This window comes from Myiozetetes cayanensis, unplaced genomic scaffold (assembly GCF_022539395.1).
Source record: "Myiozetetes cayanensis isolate MyiCay16 unplaced genomic scaffold, myiCay2020 scf6-25, whole genome shotgun sequence".
Classification (NCBI taxonomy): Eukaryota; Metazoa; Chordata; class Aves; order Passeriformes; family Tyrannidae; genus Myiozetetes; species Myiozetetes cayanensis.
Window position 1 is genome coordinate 10824879 of NW_026087853.1, and position 26293 is coordinate 10851171.

At 42.1% G+C, this 26293-nt stretch overlaps 1 protein-coding gene across 5 annotated transcripts in view; it reads left to right on the forward strand.

Annotated features, from left to right (window-relative positions):
* Positions 1-26293, forward strand: part of BCL11B (BCL11 transcription factor B) — a 97026-nt gene that overhangs the window by 33864 nt on the left and 36869 nt on the right. For 3 of the 5 annotated variants that reach the window (XM_050335907.1, XM_050335908.1, XM_050335909.1), the window contains exon 3: positions 9232-9447. The exons of the other annotated variants lie outside the window; for them this stretch is intronic. In XM_050335907.1, coding sequence (XP_050191864.1) covers positions 9232-9447 — 216 coding nt within the window. The remainder of the gene's footprint in view (positions 1-9231; positions 9448-26293) is intronic. 5 annotated transcript variants of the gene reach the window in all.

The following is a 26293-nucleotide window of genomic DNA, read 5'->3' on the forward strand; positions in this document are numbered from 1 at the left end:
GCTGAGATAAGAAAAGCCTCTGGTTTCCTGTGTTATAATTTTATTGCATCTGTTGATATGCTGCATTTACTTATCCCTTATGATGTTTTTAGGCCAAATCTTGCCCTGTTTTCTGCTGCTCTTGCTCCCAGTTGCTCTCATAGCAAAGGGATATGGCCTTCGTGGGGCAAAGGCTTGTGTCAGTGGGGTGGGCAGAGGGCACAGCAGGGGGAAGCAATGAATGCAGCCGTGGCATAGACAAGAGTCCTTTTTCCTGTGTATTTAATTGAGGTGAGCCCAGATATTTCAGTTTTTCCTTTAGTTTCGTGTTCATAGTGCAGACAAGGGGCCAGGAGCAGGTTTAGATGAGCGTCAGGTGGGAAGGAGGGATGGCTGGTACATGGGGATGCTGCCAGTGCTGCCATGTGGCACCTTGATACCCCTGCAGACCACTCACGCTGGTCCCTGAGTGGGGCCAGTGACAACCCACACCCCCCCTTTTCTAAAAGAGGGGTTTTGGACTGCAAAAGAAGTCTTGCAGGCATAGTGTGGGCTACTTCTGTGAATTCTCATGGTCTCTTAGGTAAGTAAAATTCTCCACAGCTTGCCCTCAATGTCCAAGCCTCCAAAATGCATGCACAAATATATGGATGGTTAAAATGTGGATTTTTTACACAGTAAGAGGAATTGCACGCTCTTTAGATATATGAGTATATTTATTAACCAAACAGGGTATTCCAAACTCAGTTTATTTATCTTTGTAAAGTACTTCCAGAGCTTTACGTGGAAAGCACTAGAGAAATGAAAATATTATTATTATTATTGTTGTTATTGTTGTTGTTATTATTATTACAGTATCTAACTACTGACAGGCAACCACAGCTGCATGCTCATTTCAGGCCATTTAAATGTAGGGGCTGATTTTTATAGTATTGACTCTTAATGCTTTTCCCTATTGACTCCATATGCAGAAATGTATGTTCACCTGGTCTGCAGAAGTATCATTATTCTCCAGAAATATGTAAATGGGGTGCTTTAAAGAAAGAATGAAAATGTGGCATAAATACTAAGTATTCACATTTGTATGGCAGAACTCAAATGCTATTTAAGAAGGGCTTCAAAGCAAGCAAGGGTAGGAGCTGGTGGTTGCTTCTCTGTCATTAAAAAGAAAATGCACTGATTAAAATAAAGCCAAAGAATCTCATGGACAAAGGATAACATTTACAGTGTTCAAGGGTCTGACACGAGCTGTGAACAGCCCAGGAAATGGAGATCTGAGTTTCACAGTCAAGCGTTTTAATCAGTAGGGTTGTGCACAGCCACTGCCGCGTGTGTGTTATGTAATATCACACTTCACCCGCCCACACGCACCTAGAGACAACAGGCATCTTCGAAAGGTCTTGGCATTATTCAGAGGAAAGACTCCCAGCAATACCCTGGCATGGTGTTTAACCTTATCTTTACTTACATTTAGGCATTTCTCCTTTTTTTTTTTTTTTCCCCACCATCTCCTTTCTTTTCCTTCTTTCTTCCCCGCCCCCCTTTTCTTTCCTGTGGTACATCAATAGTGGGTATTTTTGTATCTCCAAAAATGAATCAAATATAAGGGAAAAGATCCCACTAGCTACATGATGTGTTTTCACGGCAATTGTGAAGGTTCTGGTCATGGCCCTTTTTGCAATTTGTATCATTGTCCTCATGCTGTTGTTATTTTTATTTTAAGTAAAGTTGAAATTTTAAATTCTGAAGACACCAGCTAATTATTAAGTGGTACCTAGCCTATACTTTCTTTAATTTTTTAAATAAGAAATAATTAACCAGAGTTTTTGAAGGTCTGCAGAAAAGGCAAACAGGCCTGTGAAACCCCAGGATCTAATAACAAAAAGGTGAGTTGGATTTCTGGTGCCCTAAGAGTTTGAAGATATCCTTTTTCTGGCTTTTGAGTAACAGACAGAGCTCAACCACATTTCATTCAGGTATAATGTAGCCCTGAAGTTAACTGTCTTTCAAAAAAAAAAAAAAAAAGGAAAAAAAAGATGTCGATGGCTGCTAATTAGATGTATTTTAACTGCAAAGTCATTTTAGCAGCTAATATTGTTACTATGTGCTTCAGTGTGAATCCTTAGTGAAACTATTAAACTGTGAGAGCCTGAACTTATCAGACATTTTATAATGTGACTGGATTTTTGTATCCTTGCTCAGAAATCTGTGGGGAGTGGAGGACCTTTCTGGCTCAGACGTGGAAAACACATTTTTTACCAACTGATTACCAGGGTGGGCAGCTGAGACCTCCTTGCACCCTCCTTTTCACTTTTTTTCTTGCTTTCTTTTCCCTGGCAATAATATTTCTTCTTTCTGTTGCACTCCCTCCTCTCCTAGACGGCGGTCAAGCCCTGCAGTGTGCCCTTTACCCAAGGAATGGGATTTAACAGCAGGGACTGGTCTTGGTTATTTCAGGATACTTACGACTCCTGCCTGTTGTATACAAGAAGTTGGCCGTTCTCAGCCAGTAGGCTCTCAACATCAGGCAGGTTCCTGCTTTTGAAAATCAATGGCCCACAGCAGACTGTGGACTTAGCCATCATTTTCCTAGCGGTTTCTCACCCGTGATTCTTACTTTGTAATTGCTGGGCTGGGTTTCTCAGGGTTTGGATTTCCCCCCCATCTTATTGCATTGGGTGATTTTATTCTCCTTTGCCCTCTAAAACAAAGTGACTGATACAATATCAAAACTGATAAAAAAGAAGGTGATTCTTTTTTCTCCCCTTTATTTGCTCAGATTTGAATTAGGTTATCTGCCTATCTTGTTTATGAAATTTTGTGCTGTCTTTTCTGCACAGACTGTGACTCCCAAATCTTCCACAGCTCCATTTCCATATTCCTGCGTGCTTGTTCTTTGTTAATCACTTGGCAAGCGCTTATTTGAATATTAAAAATTTCTTTAATCATCAAAGGCAGGAGCACAGCTTCATGAATATTCATATTTTTTTCCTCCTCAGACTGGATTCTAGTTCATTACCCTGCAGTAAAGCCAAACAGTCATCAATCGCGCTCATTACAGCCGCTGGCGTTTTGATTGGCTGCCTGCTGCTGGTAGCCCGCGTCCCCCATCCTCCCGCTCTCCTCCATGAGCTGTCGTGTACCTGCCAACAACAACAACAAAAAAAAATATATCAACAATGCAAGAATAAATTTCTCCGGTTGAAAAACAACTTTGCAAACTTGTCAAACAGTCCTCATCACTTTTTTTTTTTCTTTTTTGGTTTTACACCAAAAATTAAAAAAAAAAAATTAGAAGGGAGAAACTTGAGCTTTAGAGATGAATATTTGTCAAGAGAGTTGACGTAAGTTTCATTTGCATAATGACTTTGTACTTCTGCATTAATAAAATTTGCATATGAAGCCATGTTAATTACTCCTGATCATGCTTTTTGCATTCATGCATAGTAATTTTCTCCGACTTGTGAGAATTAATGTCTTGGCATGGGGGGAGGAAGGGAGGGAGTTGGGGTACTGTCAAATTTCTGTGCCAGTGCCCCTCACTCACACTCTTTCTCCTCCTTGCTCACCACGTCGCTGTTCTTGATCTATGACTCATTTATGCATTATCATTCTTAATTCTTGGGAGAAAGAAATGTATCAATTCAAAGGGAATCCTTGTCTGCCAAAATTTAAAAAAAAAATCCCTGAGCAAAATATAACAAGAAATCCCTTCCCTGCCCTCCTTCTTCTCTCCCCAGTGCAACTTTTCCATTTCCAGCTTGAGCAAAGTTTTAGTCTTAACATCACAGTCGGTGTGGGGAAAGTGCTCCAAAACCACTGTGTGGGAGCTGGGGGGAGAGGTAAAGGCTGGTGTGCAGGTCTGTCTGTCTGAGCACCGGGCTCTGTGTGTGAGTGTATCTGCCCATACCGTGGAGTCTTTCCTGGGGGGTGCTGTGAGCATCTGTCCCTTCCAGAGTATGCATTTATAGCTCTACTAGTTGCTGTTGGAAACGTCTGTGCATGTATGTCTCTGTATGTTCTGTGTGTGTACATGTGTGTGCTTGTGTGTATTTGCTCCCTCAACCCTGTTGGTAGCTGTATAAAGAGACATGGCAGAAAGATAGAACTATCAGGTGGGAACAGTCCATATGAGAGGGTGTGATACAGATGAGACAACTTGTTTTAGAAAAAGCTGGGGAAAAAATCTGTTGGAAAGATTAGCGAATAGATTTGTCTTTCATTTTTGGATGTGTCTGCTCAAAGCTGCTGCAATGGTGCATGTAAAACCCATCTCAAAACATCTGCAGTATTCTCCCTGAACATGATGGGCACAGGGCAGGGATGAGGCTTCAGCCTGCACTCCAAATTTGTAGCCATACACTGTTTGAACAGATGTTTTTCTTTTTATTGAAAGAGAGTTTTTTAATAATGGAGCTGAGCTTTATTCTCTAACCAGCTATTGATTGGGTTTTCTGTCACCAGACAGGCACAGAGACACACAGAAAAACTTGGTTCATGCCCCGTTAAGTGGCTCACATGTCTGCCTGTGCACCTGCCTGTTTGCTTGCACACAGATACACACCCAGGCACCCACCCAGCCAGGCACACAACACCCCCTGGGACACACCAGCTACACAGCTACGTGTGGCTGCAGTTATATATGACAGGAGACATAAAGGCAGATCTCTTAAAATTTAAGATTGGTTCCCCTGGTCTCAACCATGCTGAGGTGGGAAGTTGTGGATGCTGCTGTGGCTCCATCTTTGTGCTTTGCTCAGGGACTTTGCTGCAGATGTGCCTGGGGAGCGTGGTGTTTCGCATATACCATATCATACAGCCAGTCATGCCTAGGCTTACGGAAAGGGACAACAAAAGGATGCAATTTATGCCTTGATTTTGGCCTTTGTCAGGTTTATCTAGGCTCTTATGTTCATTTCCATTATATGGGGTCATGTCCAATTTACCTTATTTTCTTCTTTGCAAGTTGAAAAATAGCAGAGAGCAAAAAAAAAAATTGCTCTTAACAGTGCGTGGGAATCAACATCACCTGAGAGCTACTGCCATGTGCAGGCTCTGAGGATATGATGAGCCAATTTAAGGCATGAGAACAAAATCTTCCTCTATCATCAGCAATGCAGATATTTTATTTACATAGAGACAGTCCCTGTGCATGTTTCACCCTCATATTATGTACAAAACTCCCCTTTGCAACCATGCAGAATGAATGCAGAATATATAATTGAGATCTGCAGTGCAGGTGAGTCATTTCCCAGTGCTGACCCCAGAGGAAAATTGAGCCTCACACATCGTGTCATTGATGTCGGAATGACACAATGCTGCATGTGTGTGCCTGCTCTCTCCATCCAGCTGGGATATTTCCCTCTAAGATTGGACTGCAGTTCTTGTGGTTTGCTTTCCCTTAGTGCTGATTGTGGCTGTGCCCTTTGTGGCAGTCAGGGGCTTGCAGGTGTGTTTTCTTTTTGAAACCTCTGTGCAATGTGATGTGGTCGATTGGATGTAGAATTCCAGAGATCAACTCCACTCCCTCTCCTGTTGCTGCGTGGGCTGAGCAGAAAACTCTTAGTACCACCTTAGGATACTATCTGTCTACCCATATCTATTTATCTTTTTGTCTGTTTGTTCATTTTGTGTCATCTGTAAGAGTTAAGTTGAATAATGGTAGACCCTCCATCTTCATTTTCAGTTTTAAATAGACCCTTTATGGGGAAAAATCCCACATAGGATCCCACAGAGAGGAGCTGAAGAGATAAAACAGGAATATGTTCCTAGCAAACACAAGCTGAGCATTTCTGAGCACAACTGTTATTCTTTCTATAGCTTGCACCTAAGGCATCATGTACCTAATGGTGGAACACTTCTTTTCTCCCTGCCTTTCCCTAAGGCCACTTGGTATGATTTCCATCTTCATGATTTGCCACCTGCTCTGATTCTGTAGGACTGTCTGGATTTGTGACAAAGAAGCAAACACTGAAGTCGTAGCAAAGAGGAGGAATCACCTGATTTGACTTTGTTTGTAGGAGCAGACTTAAATCTTCTTGTCTGGCAGCCCCATGATCTTTGTCTCTTAGTGGTGGATTTGGGAGTGGTGATGATAATCCCTGATCATTTGCCAGAGTCTCTCTTGGCCAATTCTTCTTCTCCCTTACCAATTCTTTCTTTTCTGACACTAGGTTAGCAATTTTTAGATTTTCATAAAACATAAACTAAAACAGAATCATAGAATGGTTTGAGTTGGAAGGGACCTTGAAGATCACCTAGGTGCAACCCCCCTGCCACGAGCAGGGACACCTTCCACTAGACCAGGTTGGTCAAAGTCCCATCCCTTGAGCACTTCCAGGGATGGGGCATCTGCAGCTTCTCTGGGCAACCTGTTCCAGTCTCTTTCACCACCCTCACAGTAAAGAATTCCTTTCTAAGATCTAATCTAAACCTATCCTTGGTCAGTTTAAAGCAGTTGCTCCTTGTCCTATCAGTACATGCCCTTGTAAAAAGTCCCTTACTGGCTGTCCTGCCAGCCCCATTCAGGTGTTGAGAGGCCACTAGGAGGTTTCCCCAGAGCCTGTCTTCTCCAGGTTTAGGACAAGTAAAAGACCTTCTGAGTGACAGGTTCAGTTTCATCCATTCACTAGCATCTGATCCATACAGTCCTTCTGGTAAATTGGTTAGGTACCTTGTTAAAACAGATTACTGTCTTGCCCGCAGTACCTCTGTTGGGAGGCTCTTACAGGATCCCTTTGACCAGATGGTGAGAAATCTCCTATTTGAAATCTTAAATCTGTTTCCACACTAGAGGAGGTTGTTGGGTAAGAGCAGGAAGGGCCTCCATGTATCTCTTGGTGAGAGCTTTTTCCATCTTCTTGTACACCTCAGGGCTGTGCAGACACAGGGGCTAGAGAGGAGACTGTTACTCTCAGGGTAGTGCTGTGTGCCAAGGCCTGTGGACCTCCACACTAAAGCCCCATGCAGTTGAGGCTGATGGTGCACTTGGTGGATTTCGTATAGTTTCTCTGTGTGATGATCTCCTTCAAAACCTGTAATATGGCACTGTGATGTATAGAGGGCCACGTGATTGCAGGACCCTTAGTCATGGTGGGGCCGCAGACACATCTTGTGTAACCTGAGAAGTAGCTGCCCTGTGGTTCTATTTTAAATCCCCATTTCAAGCTCATGACTTTCTCAGCAAGGACAAGTGCCCAGGCAGCTCAATGCAGTCTAGCTATTTTTGTTATATTAAGAATATAAGAGACAATTGTTAAATCCTTGGAGGGAATCTGTGTTACTTTTTGCATGTTCCATGAGAAAAACAAACTTGTTACTCGTATCTGTTACAGTGGCAGTAGAGAGGTTCATATACACATTGAAATCCATGTCCGACATCAGTTTCCATATGCATAGTGCACCATCCTGCCCAAAATACAGTGTGGGTATGATCTGGATAGCAGTTATCATTATCTGTTTGTGTAGTACTTTCAGAGAGATGAAAGAGTTACAAAAGTTAAACAACAGAGCCCCCAAAATAAAAAAAGTCCTTTCTTGTCCCACAAGCCACAGAGATGGCTTCTATTTAAAACCAGTCCTCACAAAAGAGCACAAATTTTATCCTTGGTGCTTGAAGCTCAAGTATTTACACAGGGAATTTAGACTCTTCACTTGTGGTTTTGGCAAAAGCTTCACACAAATGTTTTGCACTGGTGGTCTCTTAGCCATTTAAGATAAACGCCAAAATCAAATGCAGTCCTTGCAGACTGGAGCGCTGGATGCTGTGCCAAGGATGAAGTATCCCCGTTTGCCTCACACGTGTAGCTGTCAGATCAACATACAGGCCTGGTTTCCAAAAAGGGACTCTCAAGGTGGAAAGGCTCCCCTGGAAAATGTTGCATGGTTAGGGTCAGAGGGAGCATGGATAAATATTTTTCCTTGCTGCCACAGTATCAGTTCCTTTAGAAAATGTTTTTTTCTAGGGTTGGAGGGAACACAGATAAATATTTCTCCTTGCTGGCACGGTGTTTGCATGTATCTGCAAGGCTCACACTCATGCACAGCCAGAGGAGCCACCATTTAGAAAGAGACCGTTTGCCAGAAAGTACCTCACAATTAGCACATGTATTTCCTGATATAAATACAGAGAGAAACTATGGTTTCTGATCTACCACTGTGTGGTAACTATTGGCAAATGCCAGCTTTTTAATGGCGACTACTCCAGCACATATCTTCATTTAGAAACTGCCCTTGATTAGTAGCTACCCTTTAGTTAATAACTAAGTGGTATGCATAGTTTTAAATGGAGGGGTTGGGATTCCCAGTGGATGGAAAGTGGTGCCATTCACTAAGCTTCCCTTTAAACTCTGCTAATTTGTGCCAGCCAAAAACATGACTTCTACATGATTGTGTTTGTGTGTCTGTGTGTCTGTATTTGTGCAGGTGTATGTCAATATTTAAGACTTGTGTCTTAGTTTTTCAAAGTCACAGAGTTCTGTTTGGACTAGTGCCAAGAGGAGCAAGCACTTCAGTGAAGCAGGGGAAAACTTTTAAATACAACTTTTAAATGGCAGGTTATTCCTAGAGGGGTTAAAAATAAATAATACGGTTGGAGGTTACAATATCATCTTTTAGCTGCAAGGAAAAAGGTTGTTCCCTTCCTCGCAGGCTCAGGAGGGACGCAGCCTGCATAATCGGGGCATGCAAAATGCACAACTGGCCGCAGCTCAAGCGGGAAGGCAGCATGCGGCCGCCAAGGCTTTCTTCTGGGAGCTTGGCTCCTGGCACCTCACTGGAGCCATTTGAGCTCTAAGTCACTGCACTTTGTCCGGGCTGGTGTGTGGAGCCCGCTTCAGCAGTGGCTCGGCAGAAAGCCTGCCCAGTTTTGTGTCAGCTCAGTGCATTAACACAGCCATAAAACAATAATCCCCCTTTTGATTTGGTCCCTGAGCAAGTGCCAGTGGCGACTGGTGGCAACGTCCGCTGCCTCTGACTCTGCTCCGTGCCAGGGCTGGCCATCCCCCACCTTCACCCCACTCCATGCGCACCACAGGCCCCCAACCTGGGTTTGTGGGTCCCCAGGTCTCTTCTTGTTCTTTCCCTGTCCAGGGTGAGCCCGGCAGCCTCAGCCAGACACAGAGAGGGGTTCATACAAAGTGTGTCGTGTGTTAGGCAGCCAGCCCCCTCCTCACTTGTTTCCCCTGATGATGCCTCCTCTGTCCCTTCAAACTTAGATCCGACTGACAGTTTTTTCTATTGTTTTTTCTCCAGGGCCGTCCAGGCCTGCAAACCTGCCGGGGGCTCCCATAGCTGCCTCCTCCCACCCTCACACATCCGTGATCACGTCACCTCTCCGCGCATTGGCCTCCCTCCCGCCCTGCCTTAGCCTGCCCTGCTGTGGTGCACGTGCAGTCTCAGTTGGCGGGACTCAGACTGAGATTCAGACTGAGACGTCAGGCACATTTGGATGTCATTGTCAGTTGTCAGGTAATAGAAATACTTTTTTTTTTGTTGCTATCTGAAGGTCAGTAGTGCTGCCAAGTGATGTCATCTTTGTTGTGGGAGAGCTGCCTTTGCTGGGTCGCATGGGGAAGGCAGAGAAAATGCCTTAAATCCCTTTCCTCCTTCCCTCTTCACCCTGGAAGAGGATGGGGAGTGGGAAAGGGCATGTGATTCCATCCATTTGCCCATCCCTCCCTTCCTGCCTGCCCACCCTCAGTTGTCACCTGCAGCCGCTGCCAGGCCATTTGTGCCATGTTGTGAACAAATGTCTGAGACTCCTCACAGAATGTGATACCCCAGTATTAAGATTTCATCTCTCTAGGATGTTTATCTTAAGCTTAATTGGATAACATTTAACATCTGAGGTATTTTTATTTCACTCTTTTTTTTTTGCCCTCTCTCCTCAGTCATTCATATTAAAGGCTCTCCTCCGTATCCGTGTGCACACAGGGTGCATGTGCTCCATGCTGTTTTCTCCTTTGCTTTGAGAAAATGCTCCTTGGTAGCTCACCATGCATTCCTGGCCTCTACCCCATCAGCTTTTCTTTTCCTTTATTCCTTTTGGATGCCTGACTTTTGTCACCACAAGGAGGGGAAAGTGATGTGAAAATGAAGGCACACCAAGCTAGCCAAAGAGAACACGGACATATTGTCGCCAGACCCCATCATTTCAGACCCAGTGATGTCTTTGAAATCAGTGGGTGTTTCTGAGTATGGCTCAGTTGCAAGACTGGGTTTATGGTGAACTGCAGGCTGGAAAGGTGAAAAGCAGTGGGGGCTTAAAAAAAATACAGATGTGGCAAAATCCACAAATGTTTATGGAGTCTCACTGTGGTGGTCCAAACCCCACAGCTCTCATTCATGACAACATGCGTGTAGTTTTAATAGGGAGTTCCTCAAATGATTCTGGATAAGTAAAGTGCGAGGACCAGAGGATTTAGAGAGATAGCAGTGACTGTCAGCAGTAAAGCCTTTGGGAAATAGCTCCTCATTCCCCCCTCTGAAGTTGGCAAAACTTTGCTGTGCTCAGCTTATTCTTTCCAGAAGTAGTGGTACCACCTGGCTGCAGTATGCTGTATCTAATGATAATATCCCTGTACGTCTCTTATTGATGTAATAAAGCAAGACAAAAAGATTTGCAAGAAATTTAAATTTGTATCTTGGAAACCCTTGTTCTTGAAAGATAAAATATTCTCAGGAGGAGGGTCTCTTCAGGGTGCCGTTTTGACCCTGGGTGAAGCTCAGGGCATGCAGAGAAGGCTCCTGTGCTGCCTGGAGGATGCTCAGCATGCACCCATATGCTTGCACTGGAGTGTAGGCACTGGGCTTGCAGCAGTGTGCTGTGTGGTGAGGTGCTGTCGGTGCATCTGCGGGTTTGGTTAGATTTTCTGCCATATTCAGTGTGGTGGGGGATGCTGTTTTAATCAAACTGCTTCACAGCCTCAGCAGATTGACCAACTGGCCTGAGATGGATGTTGAGACAGGTTCTTGCAAATGGTCAGCATTGGATCAGAAAGTCAGATAGCTCCCCCACCTCCTGCCTTCCCTCCTCCAGTAAACCAAACTGGAACTGATCTCCTGTTTTGCTGTTCTCTGTCTTCACTGGTGTAGTGTGCACGCATGTGCCTTTGGTACTCAGGTAGTTGTAACAGTGAACTGAATGCCTTGGTTCCCTATTGCTTCTGATGCCAGCAGCTAGTGGTAAGGGAAGCAAGTGCAACTAAAAATAGAAAAGGAAGGAAGGAATAACTTATTGGAGAATGTGGGAAGGTGAGGCTTTTGTACTTTGCGTACTTTGAGTTCTCACTTTGGAGTTGTGTGCTGTGAGTTTTCAGAATTGCCTGTTTGCTGTGAGAGCGATGCCAGATCTGTGGAGAGAGAGACCTGTTATCATGGCTTCCTGTAATTACTGCTGCAGTCTGCGGCACTTAGAGAATAGGTTATATCAAAGTGCATGCTACATGTTTATGACAGTAGTTGGTCAAGGCCTGCTTGAAAGAAACATTTTCTTCCCTTGAAAAAGGAGATTATGTCTACTTAACCATTTCTTAGCTCCCATAGAATTCACTGTACGTGAGCCTGGCCATGGTTTAAACCCCATGGCAAGGGTTATGGGATCTTTCTCTCCCCCAAAATATTTTGTGGAAATGAAAGAGAAGTGAGTTCTTTGTGTGGACTAATAATCTAGTGACAATCCTTGTATTGTGTCCTCTTTTTTAATAGACATTTACAATAGTCTCCTGCACCAGCTTTAGAGATCAGCTTGTCTCTCTGACTCGATTAGCCTTTTATTCTGTCAGCCCTGTTCTTCCTTCTGAGGAATTGTTTCCTTCTTTGAACAAAAGCCATCAGCAGTTCCCGCCTCTCCTCATCCTTCATTGTTTCTTACCTTTCCTGTTTTTCAGCATTCATTTAGGACCTGGAGTTTTTCTGTGCAGTTCTCAAGCAGGCTGCGACTCTGAAGGCTTGAAGTTGCAGGTGCTCCTAAATCTCTGCTGGGCACTCACAAATCAGGCCCTCAAGAGTCCCTCACAGTAGTTTGTGCTGGAGAATCTAAACTTCTGGAGGCCGGCAGGATTTGGGGTATGCATGTGTGAAAAACTGCATTTGGAAATCTCCGACCTAGATAAGAGCTATCGCCCGGGATGCTGAGTAGCATTCAGTCATGCACAGAGGAAGTCGTGCTGCCTCATCCAGAGCTGTTAGTGATCTTTAGAAAACGTGCTGCTGACAGTGGTTTCAATGACAGTAAATGGTGCTGGGACATCTGCTTGGATGTCCACTGTGCTTCTCGGCTGGTGCTGGTCGTGGTCTCCTCAGTATTTGTTCAGTTCTTTGTATTCAGGGCACAACGTGATGAAGAATTTGCAATTAAAGGTCTATGTTTTTCCATGTGATTAAAAAAAAAAAAATTACCACTGGTTCAAGCTCTCTCTCAATCTATTTATTTATTTATTTTTTGCCTCAGAGGCTTTTGTCTGTTGAATTGGGTTCTCCCGTTTAAATGTTTTTAGTGCCTATTTAATTAGAAGTTGGAATAGAGTAATGAAATTCATGGGGTTGTGTAGCTTGGATCTAAAATATAAATGGGCAAAGCTTTCATTTTGCTTTACCCCTTGCCAGATTAGGGTGCTTTTTTGAGCCTGCTTTTTATTTCATTTCAATGAATTGCAACTGCTCAGAGTAACTGTAAAACACACACAGGTTTTTTTGCATAACAGAGACATGCAAATGATTGTTGAGAGACATAATTATGTAAAGAAAAGTATATGCCTGTATGCATGCACACATACACTGCAATGCTTTTTGTGGGGCTATTTTTTCACAATACATCTTCATAAGACTCTTTTTATGATGCTGATTTATTAATATTGTACATTAAGGCTTAAATTGTCAAAGCTGCCTAAGAGATTTGGATGCCCATTTGCCATTAAAGTTAACGAGAAATGAGCATTGAAAATCTCAGTGCAGAAGTGCATGGCACTTTACAGTGTGCTCTCCAAAGAAAAAAGTCCCTGCCCTGAAGATACTATGGTGCAAAAGCCCCAGAAATGGGATCGTAATCGGCATGAGAAAAAAGGGATTGTAATCACACAGACAATAATTTGACCTCGGTGCCTGCATTCAGATATATACCTGATCCAAAAGTCTTTGGACCCGGGCCTATGAGTGAGGGTTTTATATACCCCTGTAAAGATAATTAAATCTAATACACATATATTCACCTAACCAGTGAAGCTGCCTCCTTCCCATATGTAGGCTGGTGGAAGGAGGTGGAAAGCAATTAGATACTTAGTTGCATATGTAAAAACAGCAAGTGGGCACGGACAGCAATGATTAATGGACAAGGCTGTGAAGTTTAAGGTCTGAAACAGAGGAAGGCATGGGGCCACAGCTCAGAAGAGAGGAACAAGCTTCTGCTAATTCAAGGAATCAGCTGTATTAGTCATTAGAACATTCTGAAAATCACAGTCATCTTGTAAAGTTAATATCAATTTACTTGGCTACTGAAATTCTACTTACTGCTTCATTTAAGTAGTCTGGTGTTTTCTTGGCAAAGGTTAAGGTGACAGTAAAGATAAAAGGAGTCCCTGTAAGTAAATAATAGGTTTTTAAAAGAATACTTTTCCCTTCTTCTATTATATCACCATATTAATTTTATGTTGGTTTTATAACTGGAGTCAGCCAATAAGAGGAGCTAGATTAGACCACCCTGCTGTAAAAAGCTTGATGCAATTAATACAGTCTGTCTAGAAAGCAGTATTATTTCAAAAACTTTTATGTTAATGATATGGTATGCACTCGGCACATTTCTTACTTGAATAAGAAGCAAGCTTTTGTTCACTCCAGACTGGGTTTTATTAACACAGGAGGATCAATGGAAAACAAAACAGTAATCAGAGCAGAGAATGCAAACTCATCCAGCAAAAACCTCCTAACTCATCATGTCCCGGGACAATGGCTGATACTCTACTCTTCATTTTTTCTTCAGTGGAATCTCAAAAAACAAACAAACAAACAAAACAAAAAAAAAAAGAGAGAAAAAGAGTGCACTGAAACTTGATTTCTGTTTAGTACTTTTTGAGAGGAGAAAGGGAATTGGGTGTAAGTGTCTGAGGGTAGACAAAGACCTATAGTTTCCCCGAGACTCTTTGTAAATGTATCTTTTCATTTTGCTGCATAAAGAAGAGATTTGCATAAAGTGCTGGCTAGGGAAAGATGCCCCTATTAGTCATAGTTACATGTATTTATTTACTTTGGTGAAATATTTAATGCATGCTTTGGTAGAACTGACTTTGTGGATGGTACTTACAGAGTGCAGGGGTGTGTGAGAGATATATATACTAAAACCAGTAATGCATCATCCAAATGTATTCATCCATCTTTACACCTATCTGTCAATCTGTGTGTTCATTCATCTATCCAGGTATTAAAATCATATGTGACCTGCTGTTTATGCAGCTCTCCATATCACCAGGTATTAAAATCAGATCCAAACTCAACATAGGTGGGTCTAACAGCGACTGATTTTTTGACTGAATGGTGTGTTTGTCAAGAGGCAGAAAAGGGACCTTAAGATTGCAGAGAGGTGACTAAAATGAGGGTACTGCATGGGGCAGGGTCACTGGCAATGTGAGCATGACTGTGGCTTTGTTCTAGGCAGATGGCCGATCACTATAACTTAGTAAGTCCTAATTATGTCAAGTTAAGAACCAGCGGGAGCAATAGTGATATTTAAAGGTGCTTTAAAGTGGATGCTTGCCATTTCCAGACATCCCAGGAAAGAAGAAAAGACCTTAATTGCAATATTAATGGGTGGAACTGAGTCTGGCAGTCTTGGGACAAAATGGTTCAAGGCAACATTGTAAGGACAATGGCTCCAACATTGAGAGAGTTAACTCAATCGCATACCACTACACTGAGCCCAAGAGTCTGAACTCTTCAAACGCTCCAAATGGAGAGCTAAATCAAAGAATCCTGTTTCAAATCCATCCAAGATGTTGCTGTTTTTCTCCTCTGACAGGAGAAGCATTTGGAAGTGCAGTTTCTTTCTTTTTTTATAGCTGTCTTAAAAAGGAGTTTGGATGTTTAGCACAGCTGGTGCTCATTACATTATGCACTATCAATAAAATAGCATGTGTAATTAATTTTTAATGCAGTGCTGTATGCAGCGCTTTAAAGCAGTTACTGTATGGGGAGAGCCGACACCGGTCACTGACATCAGAAATATTGAAATAGAGGGCTAGATTTTGCATTTTTAAAGGGTGTATGTGTGAGTGGGGGAAGGGTAATTCCCAGCCAGCAGTTTTCTGGCCACAATCAAATTTAAAAATATAGGAACAAGATGGATGAAGGTGGTTTTATAATTTGCTTATTGGGATGAATGATTTTATTTCCTTTTGGAGTTTCTGAGCGATGGCTGGATTAGGAGTAGGTGACTTCAGAGTATAGGTGAGCACCAGGGGACCACGCAGCAACTGATCCATCTTTGTTAAAGCACAAACAGGCTTAGGTGGTATCAGGTGGGAGATGAGGCAAAAAGGGAGCTTATGGGAAAGTAGTGGAAGGGCATTTCTGTTCCATCTCATTGAAGTTTTGATTTTTCTTTACAGGGCTCTTTTTTTGTGTGCCTTCTAATAATACCCCTCCCCCCCCATTTTTTTTCCTTGATACATTAAACATTTGGGACTATTGATAGTTTGGAAGGGAGAGAGTAGCTTAGTTACAAAGCAGGCACAACTGATGGCAAGATGCCTGCTGCTCTGACAGAAGACGCAAGCAAATTAGAGTCTTCTTTTTTTCTTGGCTTTTGTGCACTACTTTCCACAAGATATCAAGCATAAATGAAGACTGCTTTAATGGGATGCAGTACGAAAGGTTTGGGCACCATTATGTCTTCCAGTGCCGTTATGTTCAGAAACACCTCGATTGTCCAAAGGAGGAGCAGACCTCCTTTTGAAGTTGTAGCATGGTGCATGTTTGTATTCAGCGAAGGAACAGGAATGGTTTTCATGTTTCTGCTGTAGAGTAACCACCAGGGATGGTTTGCAGGATGGGACCAGCGTCTCCCCTGCTGCCACAGCTTTCCCAGCCGTTTTCAGGGAGTTGAATGCCTCTTGGTGTATAATTCCTAAATAGAGAAGAAATCAACTGCAGGAAGAGAAGGAAGGAAGCAATCACCTAAAAAGCAACAAAATTAGGGGTAGTGCTTGTCAGGTGCCTTGCCTTTTGGTTGGGCAATGCACCAGTTTTGTAAGAGCTGATTTTTTTTTATACACATGCATGAGGCATAAATGTTTGCAATTATTCTTTCCTTCTCTCAGTAAATTGCTGTTCCTTTGTACATAACATATGCTAAACAGTTCACTTGTACAGCCTCACCTGGCATATTCAGGATGGAGTTTCCTCCTGCCCCTTCAGCAGTAGCTTTTTGTCATCACTTTTCTTCTCGCTTTCTGTCAGATTTGTGCGGATGTGTTTGTGTGTCTGAGCCAGGAAGTGAATTGGCCTGTTCAGTTTGTGAGAACAGAGATAAATCTCTCGTGCACAAATATAATGCTCAGTGTCAAAGGAAGTAGGGCAAGCTATGGTGTATGGCGTAGGTAGTTGTGATGAGAACTGCTCTTTAGTTCACAAGCCAGAGTGGGAAAGGTGGAGGCAACAGAGAGGCGTTGTACATTTTGTAGTGAAATTGCTTTGTTTTATTTTATTTATTTTAGAGGAATTGGATCATTTATTCCTGGAGTGACTCAGGCTTAGGTCAGAGAACTGCAAAAAAATTACCCCGTGTCCCTCCAGAGCTACCTAATTCAGAGGACCTGGGCTCTTTTATTTTTCTGAGTGCTTCATAAAAATAGATGAAAGGAACAATTCTGTGCTCAGATGGGATGCTTTATGTTCAGAAAGGGATTTGAGTCAAAGAAGTCATGCTGATGCACCTCGCATGTGCCCCACTGGGCTCCTGTGTTCTGCATGTTGGTCCTTCTATCTGCTGAGCAGTAAACATCTGAGCAACTGTTAGCAACATACGTTTTTATGCTGTTTGCTTTCTTTTGGACAGGCTTTTTCCAAACATTTTTTCAGTATGCTTAGAAATCTGGTAGGCTAGTGTACAGTACATGCCTTTGGTATCTTTATTTTCCTCTTGTTTTTATCGAAATCAAACCATTTCTGTGGGTCCCTGTTCCAGCTAATGTAACCTACCATAGCACAGAGGAAGTCAGGTTCAATGAGACACTAAAACATGCACTTGGAAGGAAGCAGGCGAAAATCCCATGTAGTAAAGGCTTACATTTTTTATGAATTCAGCTGTATGAGTCAGAGGTCCTGGGACTTCTGGAATGAGGTTAATGCAGGCACTAAGCAAGGAGATGGGGAGACATAGCCACTGGAATTGTGCCACATAACGGTGCTTTGTAAATTAGTGTATTTGCTATTAACATAAAGAATCTTTGGTTAGAGAGGGGCTGGTTTGCACAACATACCTGAAGCTTTTATGCTTGTTTAAACATTACTTGGCTATTTGGAGCCAACTGTAAATGTATTATTTTCAGTACATCCTCTGGCAATGTGAGGGGAGCATCCCATCCTTTCTGTGTATCACTCTGTCTCCCTTTATGTCCTGTATTGAACTAGATTACTTCACGTGAGACACAGATCTAAACTTGATCCTTACATCTCTTCCATGGCTGCGTGACAAATGTAGTGCTTCCAGGGTGTGCTGTGCCATGCCAGCAGTCCACTGAGACATGGGTTAGGGGCTGCCTAGGGATGCTTGGCTGAGCATCTTTCTATGATCTTTCTTCCAGCTGTGAACATGGTCTATGGAATTCCAGGATCTACAGAAATTTAAATAAGAATCATAGTATTGTTGGGAAATATGTAGCATTTAAAACTGTCCATGGTGATCAGGGCAAAAATTAAAAATTCGTGGAGCCTTGTGAGACCTCAGCATGGCACCAGTGTCTTTTGCCTGCAAGGGAAATAGTTTTTTCAGTTTGTATCTTCTAACAGAGTTTTGGGTTATTTTCTCCACTCTTATGGTTGAACAGGGAGAGAGTAAGTTCATTTATTATGGCACAGAGAGGCTTATAATGGAAAGTTTGTACAAAAATTAGATCTGAGTGTTTACAGATTGATTAATCCAAATCCTTTATAAAAATGTGTGAACTGTTGAGTAAACTGGAAACAGGATCATTGTGGTCCTGCAGTGAGGACAAGATTAGTGAGTAACTTTACTTTCCTGTAAAACCTTATTAAAAAAGAAAGGCAATAATTTTCCTATTTTTTTCAGTTTTCTCCTTGAACTGAACTAATACTTCCATTGTAAATTTGGGGTAGAATCTTAAAAGCTCTGTAGTCTACTGAAGCCAAACACTTCACTATCATTATCAATAGATACATTGAATAGTTGTAAAATGATCCTGTGAAATTGCTGTAAACTCCTTCCCAATTTCCTTTGTCCTTTCTCTGCCCATTTTCCACATGGATCGCTGTGAAATCTGCATCGATGCTGCCCCTGCCTCCATCACCACTGTCACCGTTCATTAGTGCAGTTGAGCACACTCATAAATGTCTGAACTCTGCCCATATTTAGAGCTCTCTAGCCAGCAAATCTTCCCTTCTGCTCTTCCCTTTTAGAGAAAAAACCCAATGGTCAGAGTTTGAGGTGGCCACTTCAGATATCATTTTAATTCAGTGGCCTGGTATCATCCAGAGCTGTAAGGGAGAGCAAAATTGTGAGAGACACCACTGCTTAAATAATTTGCTCCTTGCCCTTCTCTGCTAAGTTTGCCAGGCTGTGTCTTGTGATTATAAACTGAGATGTCTTAAATTTGTTTTCTCCTTAATAGGTAACGATGAGTGAATGCTGTTTCTCACTTTCTCCTCAGTCTTTCTTCACAGATGTCTTTGCTCTCTGGGGCCAGCTGGCACTGCTGGGGAGGTATTACCCAGGGGATTTCGTTGCCCCAGGATTAGATTTCCCCATGTACATGGCAGCTCGGAGTTGTATTGCATATAGCTCCCTCCCACAAGTCCCAGTGAGTCACCATGCTGCTTGCTGGGCTGTCTGATGGGAACAGGATGCTCTGTCCCTGGCCACCCTGGACATGGAGCTTCTGCCCATCTGTACTTTTCCTTTCCTTTCCCCTGCTCCACCCCAGACATTCATACCTCTTTCTTTTTTTTAATATATAATTTTAATTTTGCTGTAAGGTAGGTCCTTCATTCATGCTGTCACTGCCAGTGGTCCCTGCAGTAAAAATTGCAAAATTTTTTTTTTCTAAAACTCACCTCCAAAGTCAATGTGCTGGTTTTAGGGTTTTTTAGAATTTTTTTTCTTTAAACTTAACGTTTTTTAAAATGGAAATGACTGCTGAAAGTAAACACAGCTTGCAATGTACAGACTTATTGGGCCAGCACAAATTTCCTTAATAAGCGGGGGTATGTGTGTGTGCGTGCGCGTGTGTTTTTCCCCCTTAAACCTTGGAATAAGAGTGCTGTCTCTTTAAATCCTAACTCAAACTTTACTGGCGATTTTACAGGGCCTGGTTTCATTTATAGTGGAGCCAGACTTGCTGTGTGAGAGCCGTCCGCATGCTGGAATTAGTCTTAAGCTCGCTTCTGTGGCGTTGCCAAATTCCATGTTTGTGTTTTATTTAGAATTCTTTTCACGGCCAGTCGAATCTGTTCAGGCACACATAGGCAGTGTTGCGCCCCATGGAGAAAATAAGCAAGTTTGCGTTTTCTTTGGCATAGGCCATGGCCACAAAAGACTGCGGTCTAAAAAAACATTTTTTAAAAGCTATTTTAACCCATAACAGATGTATAAAGTAGGCACACGCATGCCAGCTTCCTTAGTTTTAATTAAAAAATAATTATGGCTTTAATGGGATGCTAGTGACAAATTTGGATGAATGGTGGGTGACATTATCTCAAGGCTTGCTTCAACTTATAAATTAGTGCATTTCTCTTGGCCAGTGGTACAGATGAAATTAAACGAAGGAGCAGATTAATATTTCTTAAAGTTCCATTGAACCAAATGAAAAATCAAATCAAATAAAAAACCAAGGCCCCTTCCTCCCTCTCTGCCTCAGATTCCCGTTTCCACGAGACCACAGAACACAGAGGAAAGTTTAGTTTCTCTGGCTGATTAACGACCTGACCAACGATAAACTGGACTTAGGTTTTCAAGGTACCTGTCCCTCTTGTAATTTCATAATGGTAGCCACATCAACAAAGCATTGTGATTAATGTCAGCAGGTGCTTCCATTTATAACCACATCTAACTAGCTAACACAGTACCTCCGAGCCAGGAAATCTCAAATATAAACCCATCCCTACATGTTGCATGTTGCAGTGGTTCTCTCTCCATACCTTGAGTAACTGGCTGCGATGCTGGCCATGATTTCTCACATCTTTAGGCTATTTTCAATTTGGGGCTCACCAGACCTGGGCTAGATGCACAGGCTTGCACAGGCAACAACAGTTTATATTTATGAAGAAATAAACAAAGGAGTAATAAACATGTAATGAACTAACCCCAGATGGTATCTCTACAGTTATTAGTCAGGTGCATGTAGAGTTGAGGAAAGGAGAGGAAAGGATCAGCATGAAAGGCTCTGGATGTTGAAGGTGGGGAGGTGTGATGGGTTCACTGGAAAAACTGTCTTCATCCTTCCCATGCAAGCCTCCATCCCACCCACTGACACCTTGAATAGGTGCTGAGAAGAAAGGCGATAAAGCAGTGCAGCTTTTCAGGGCATGCAGCAGAATCACATTTCCTTTGGACCTGCTTGTCCCACTCCAGTTCTCTCCAGCAGCAAAAGCAGCCCACTGTGGGATGGGGCTTTCTGGATGGGAGCAGATGATCAGTTTTATGATCTATGGAACAGGCAGATGAGGATCACTTTGTTTCTGGATGGCAAAATCCTGTTTCCTGTTCTCCAATGTATTCTTTCAGGAAACTTTTCATCTGCTTAACATTTAGCTCCCATTGTAAAAACAACCCTGAAATGCTGCTGATACATGTAATCTAAATGGGGAGAGCTCTTCTTCACTTACACAATCCTAGTTTTCTATAAATAATATGCTGAATTTTTTCCTCATTAAAAAGTAAAAGTGACTTTTGGAAAAAGGAAATTAAGGAAAGAGAGACAGTATGAGGTGTTGATGGATAACTGTGCACCTTCCCCACGATCAGTCCCTTTGTCTTGTGATCTACAAATGTTTTAACTACTAATTTCCACGCAAATGTGGCAGGGTCCCCCACCTTGCTTGCTGAAAGCTATCTGCCAAGTTAAGCTGGGGAAATCCAGCAAAAGGAAGCTGAACTGCTTGGTTTGAGCCAGTCTGGAGAATCTGAGCTACTCAGGGAGATCCATTTGATCCCCCGGGGAGGGCAGTGTCTCTTCTTGATGTGCAGGATGTCCATCGCCTGAAGCTGAACCAAGCCAGACTCTCAAAAGATACAATTCTTAGGCTTTGTTTAACTGCAGCAAAAGAGAGATTTTCCTTTGTCGATTGAATGAGGATTTCTGTGGTAACATTTTCCTGAGTTTGAATTCCTCTTGAGTGAAAATGAAGCTCCAGCATTAAAAACATGAGTCATGCAGTGCAGATGAGAGTAATTTTTGCATTCCTGGAATTTTTGGAAGGGAAACATTACATTCACGATAATCCTTTCAATTATACCTTATTGCTAAAATAATCCATGAGGCATTCTGCAGTAGAGCCCTCTGCTATTTGGTTACAGTTGAGGCTTTGAAAATAGCACCTGAAAGCTTTTAGACTCCTGTGTGTCAGTTTCATCTTAATTTTCTTTTTATGTTGCTGCACACAGGATGGTCTACCATCCTTTTTATTTACTCCTTAGGAGTTTTTTGTTTAATAAATAAGGCTAATTTGATTTGTTCTGATCTGTCTCAAGTATCTAATTGCTGCTGTTGAGAGTGATTAATGTCCAGTTGAAAGGATTCCATATCTATAAATGAGAACTGAAAGCAGATGTTAGTTTGATGAACGTGTGCTGCCCATTCCTTGTCTGCACTGGCACAGAAAGCAGGCTGCTGAGATATTGCTATCTATCAAAAGAGAGATGTTAGATGCCAAATACAGTTCAGAGTCACACACCAATCATGAGTGGAGTTAACAAATAATGTATCCCAGGTAGGTTTTTTCTCTGCTTGTGAAATATCTGTACACAAGACAGCGTTATCCTGTCAGCCTGTCTGAACAAATTTTTAGAAGTACTTGACAAACTCCAGTTCAGGGGAGCGCACTGTGAATTGATGACAACCAGGACTTTGAGTTTTCACTCAAGGAGTAGTGTTGATATTTTGTCCAAAGGCAGGTAAGTTCAGTTTGCAGTGCTATCATGCAATCAGCACGGTCCTGATTCTGAAGTTAGTTCAACCCATAAAAAAGCCCCTGACAAAACCAAACCAAAGCTGGTACTGTTCTCTGTGCTATTTGTGGACTGGCTAGTTGCTCAAGCATTTCTGGTAGGCCAGACCAAATGCTTTTCAGAGTTTTCTAGCTTGAGTTCATGCAGATCTGTGGAGAGCACACAGTGTAAAGAGCAAAAGAAGCAAAAGACTGAATTGTCAAGGCACAAGATCAGGTTTTGTATCACCCAGGCAACTTTGACATACACCTGCACACAATAAGTATAACAGCTTTTTAGACAAAAGTTGGTATAAACAGGATCTTTTCCCAAGGGCTCTCCAGTTTAGTAATGATGTTTTACAGTCCTTTCACATGCAGTGCTCTTCTGTGTTCTCTGGGCCACTGGATTTCACCATCCCAGTCAGTGTGTAACAGCAAGTTAGCAGCCAGTGTGTGGAGCAGGAGATATCTTGGACAAGGGCAAGCATTTTTGATAATGACAGTAGGATTGTCAGTGTTTCCAAAAAAAAACAGAGACCACTTGTTTTTTAAAGTCTCTTTTAAAAATATTTCTGGTAGTTTTAAAATCTTCAGCAGTATTACTGTGAGCAAAAGAGAAAAACCAGCTTAACAGATTTAGTCACTTTGATTTTGTTTTTGGTGTGTGTGAAATACCCTTTGCATTTTTACTGTCTGTTAAATCACTATTCAGGTAATGTCTATGACTAAAAAACTATTTCACAGGTGGACAGACGGAAATGTAAAGACCAACACAAATCTTCCTTGCTGTCAATAAATCAGGCTGACTTGGGATGTGTGTGTGGCAGGAGAGGAAAGAGAGAGAGGAGAGTAGATGGAGGATAAAAGGAACAGAGAAAGGACTTGGAGTCATGGAGAAGGATAGGTATTGGTGTCCCAGAGCTCTGTCTATGTCAGCCTCTGTGCTGTAATCATGTCAAAATTACAACAGAGTACTTCCAGTGTGACACTCTGTTCCCCTGTAACCTGGATAGGACTCTTGATACAGCAGCCAGGTGAGAACAGAGGAGAGACTGCTTTTTTAAGATGTTTTTTTCCATTTGGGATGTAACTATAACAGTATTAATTCCAAATACAACTATTTATTTAAATCCTTGAGTTTTGTTTCATATGTGGTACTGAACTGAGCACTGAGACTTTTTCAGTTAAAGTAACTATACTTTACTGGCATAAACCCATGCCTTTTAGATTGTGTCTGATGATTTTTCCTGACTTATATCTACCTGGCTGTGCTATAATGTCAGTAGTTCCCAGATGATATACCTCACAAAGTGACTGGAAGTCAGAAAGGGGACCAAAATAAAGTAAATGGTAACTTTCTCCCTATCAGGAGATACTTTCATGTTATTAAAAAATAAAACATGCTTTTTGTCTTCCTTTACTTCTCTTTCTTTCTCACACTCTTCTCAGTTTTTTTTTTTTCTCATACAGAGGAAATGGAATTGGTGCATGTATGACTGTCCTAAATTAGGCTTGTGAGGTACTCATGTGGCTGATACCATTATTGGGCAGGCTGTAGTGCATGACAAACTTCATTTCTGTGGCAAAAGTCAGGACTGAAGTAAAGAGATAGGGCACAGCTGACCATGTAGTCAAAAATATATGTTGCAATTTCTTTTGATCTGGTCTCTTTTCATGGGGTAGGAGAGAATATCTTTGAGAAACTGTTTAAAGGGAGATATGTTTTTTAATATGGTGGCTTTCATCATTGCAGTGAACACAGCCTGTGGAATGAGCTGTGAGTGTGTAATTTTAGCAGGACAGGGCTTGTCCACAGTATTTTATTGTTTCTGGAAGTGGTCATTTGAGCAAGTACACATGTGCTGTGAGTAAGTATTGGTTTGCTCTGGCTGCTTCTTAGCAGGTTTTCCTATGAATAAAGGTGTGCCTGGCCCTGGGCAAATTGTGGAACTCCCTCGTATTGGCAGCAGGAAGGTGTAAAGGGGTTGGGAACTTCATGTGGAGCTCATAGCTCAGTGCAGATCTGAGGCTCAGCATCAGGAGTCTCATGTTTGCTCTGCATGGACAAATACTCTCTTGCCCTTACACAACTGCAGTCATGGCTGTAAGGTTTAATCATGCATCTAAAATCAAAGAAAAACACCGCACAGGGAGTGTTCCTTGGAAAAGGCAGCTTTAGGAGTCCAACAACAGGCTCTCTTTACAGGTGGGAGAAAACAAATCATTCCTGTCTAGGGGTTCCCAGAGATACCAAGGAAAGGACCCTGTATCTGGCTAAAATAGGAAATTCCAGGTTGAAAATTATTATGAGGGGATTTGAGAATTTGCTGTATGCTTTTATTGTTATCCAGTGAAAAGCATTAATAAGAGAAGGAGATCCTTGCATTTCATGTCCTATTCCCTACAGTTTGGGAAATCTAAATCCAAGCCTCTGTTGAATTTTCCCTGTGATCTCGGAAAAGTCTCTTAATTTCTCCATGAAAAGTCTCCCACAAACTCAGTAAGGAATTCCAACTCTTCCCTGTCTGATGGGAATATTATGAGGATAAAGATGTGGAAGTTTCTGAAGTGCTCAAATACTAAAATAATAAAAAGCTACAGAAGTATATAAAATAATTGTGAATAATTTAGGCTAATTTCTGATGAATTGCTCATCCAGGGCTTTATTGGATGTGATGTAAATGAGACTGAGGGCCATTGATAGTGATTGATGTTTATCCAACTCTTACTGTGTTTAAAATTCTCACAAGTGTATAAGCAGTAGTGCTGTTACTCCTCTCTGTGAAAACAGTGGATCAAATTGTGCTCCCAGGTACAGCAGCTCAAGACCATTGCAAATTAAACCACTGGAAATCAATGGGGTTGCACATTTGTAACTGAGATCAGAATTTGGCTTGGCCTTGTGCGGTGCTCTCTGTGTTAATTCTTGCATCTGAACCTGGAAGAAATGGTTTTTTTATTACAGTAGTGCTTGAAAAGACCCCAGGAAAGTAAGGTGTAAGTACCAGAGGCTGCCAACAGCTAGTGGCAGTTTCGGCCTAATAAACTGGAAGTAAATAACTTGGTGATTAGCTGGAATTGGCAGGCCACTTAAACAGTGCTGACTGGATACATGTTTTTTTCCCTGTTCACACCTTAATACTATATCACAGCATGGATGGATGCCTGGAAGATATATAAGCCTTAGCAGAACTTGTTCTGAATCTACCTTGACACTTCTATTTGTGAATAATCTCGATGATAATAACAACAAACAACAATAAGTACTTAGCTAGACCCTTTCATCCTAAGGAGCCCAGAGCACTTCTAATTTGAGGAGTGAGCAAACAATAAACAATGAAATCCAAGTCATTACAGCAAGGGTAGTTTTGTATTTCAAATGGTAAACTGGGAAGACAGTGGAAATTGGGGTTTCTTGCTTCTGCTGTCGCCACACAGTCCCTCTGTGAACGTGGCTAACTCCCTTTCCCCCCAGTGTGTGTATGTAGTGGGGACATGTGAGGGTTAATCGCAGTCAAACAGTTATGTGGGCAAAGCAAGCAATGCAAGAACCTAAACAAGATTATTGTGAATAAACTTGTATGTTCAGAGAAATTGAACCTGTGGAGGAACACTCTAGGAAGATATATGATCACAGAGCAAGGGAACAAATAAACTCTTTCAGGGCAGGACATAGACGAAGTCCATGGAAGTTATCAGGAAAATCAGTTGCTATTGATTCAGTGAGCATTAGGTCAGATTTCTTGCTCCCTGACTGCCATTAAGTTGTATTTCAGGAGACAAGAGGGCATTTTGGCGAGGACTGTAAGAGAAAGTTTGGCACAGTCCACTCATTTTTGCTATTGCCGTGCTTCTGTCTCACTTCTCTCACTTCTTACATCTTCTGTACTGTAAGTAGCAAGAGATGATTTTGGTGCAGTTGTTTTTGCTGCCTTTCTGAGTC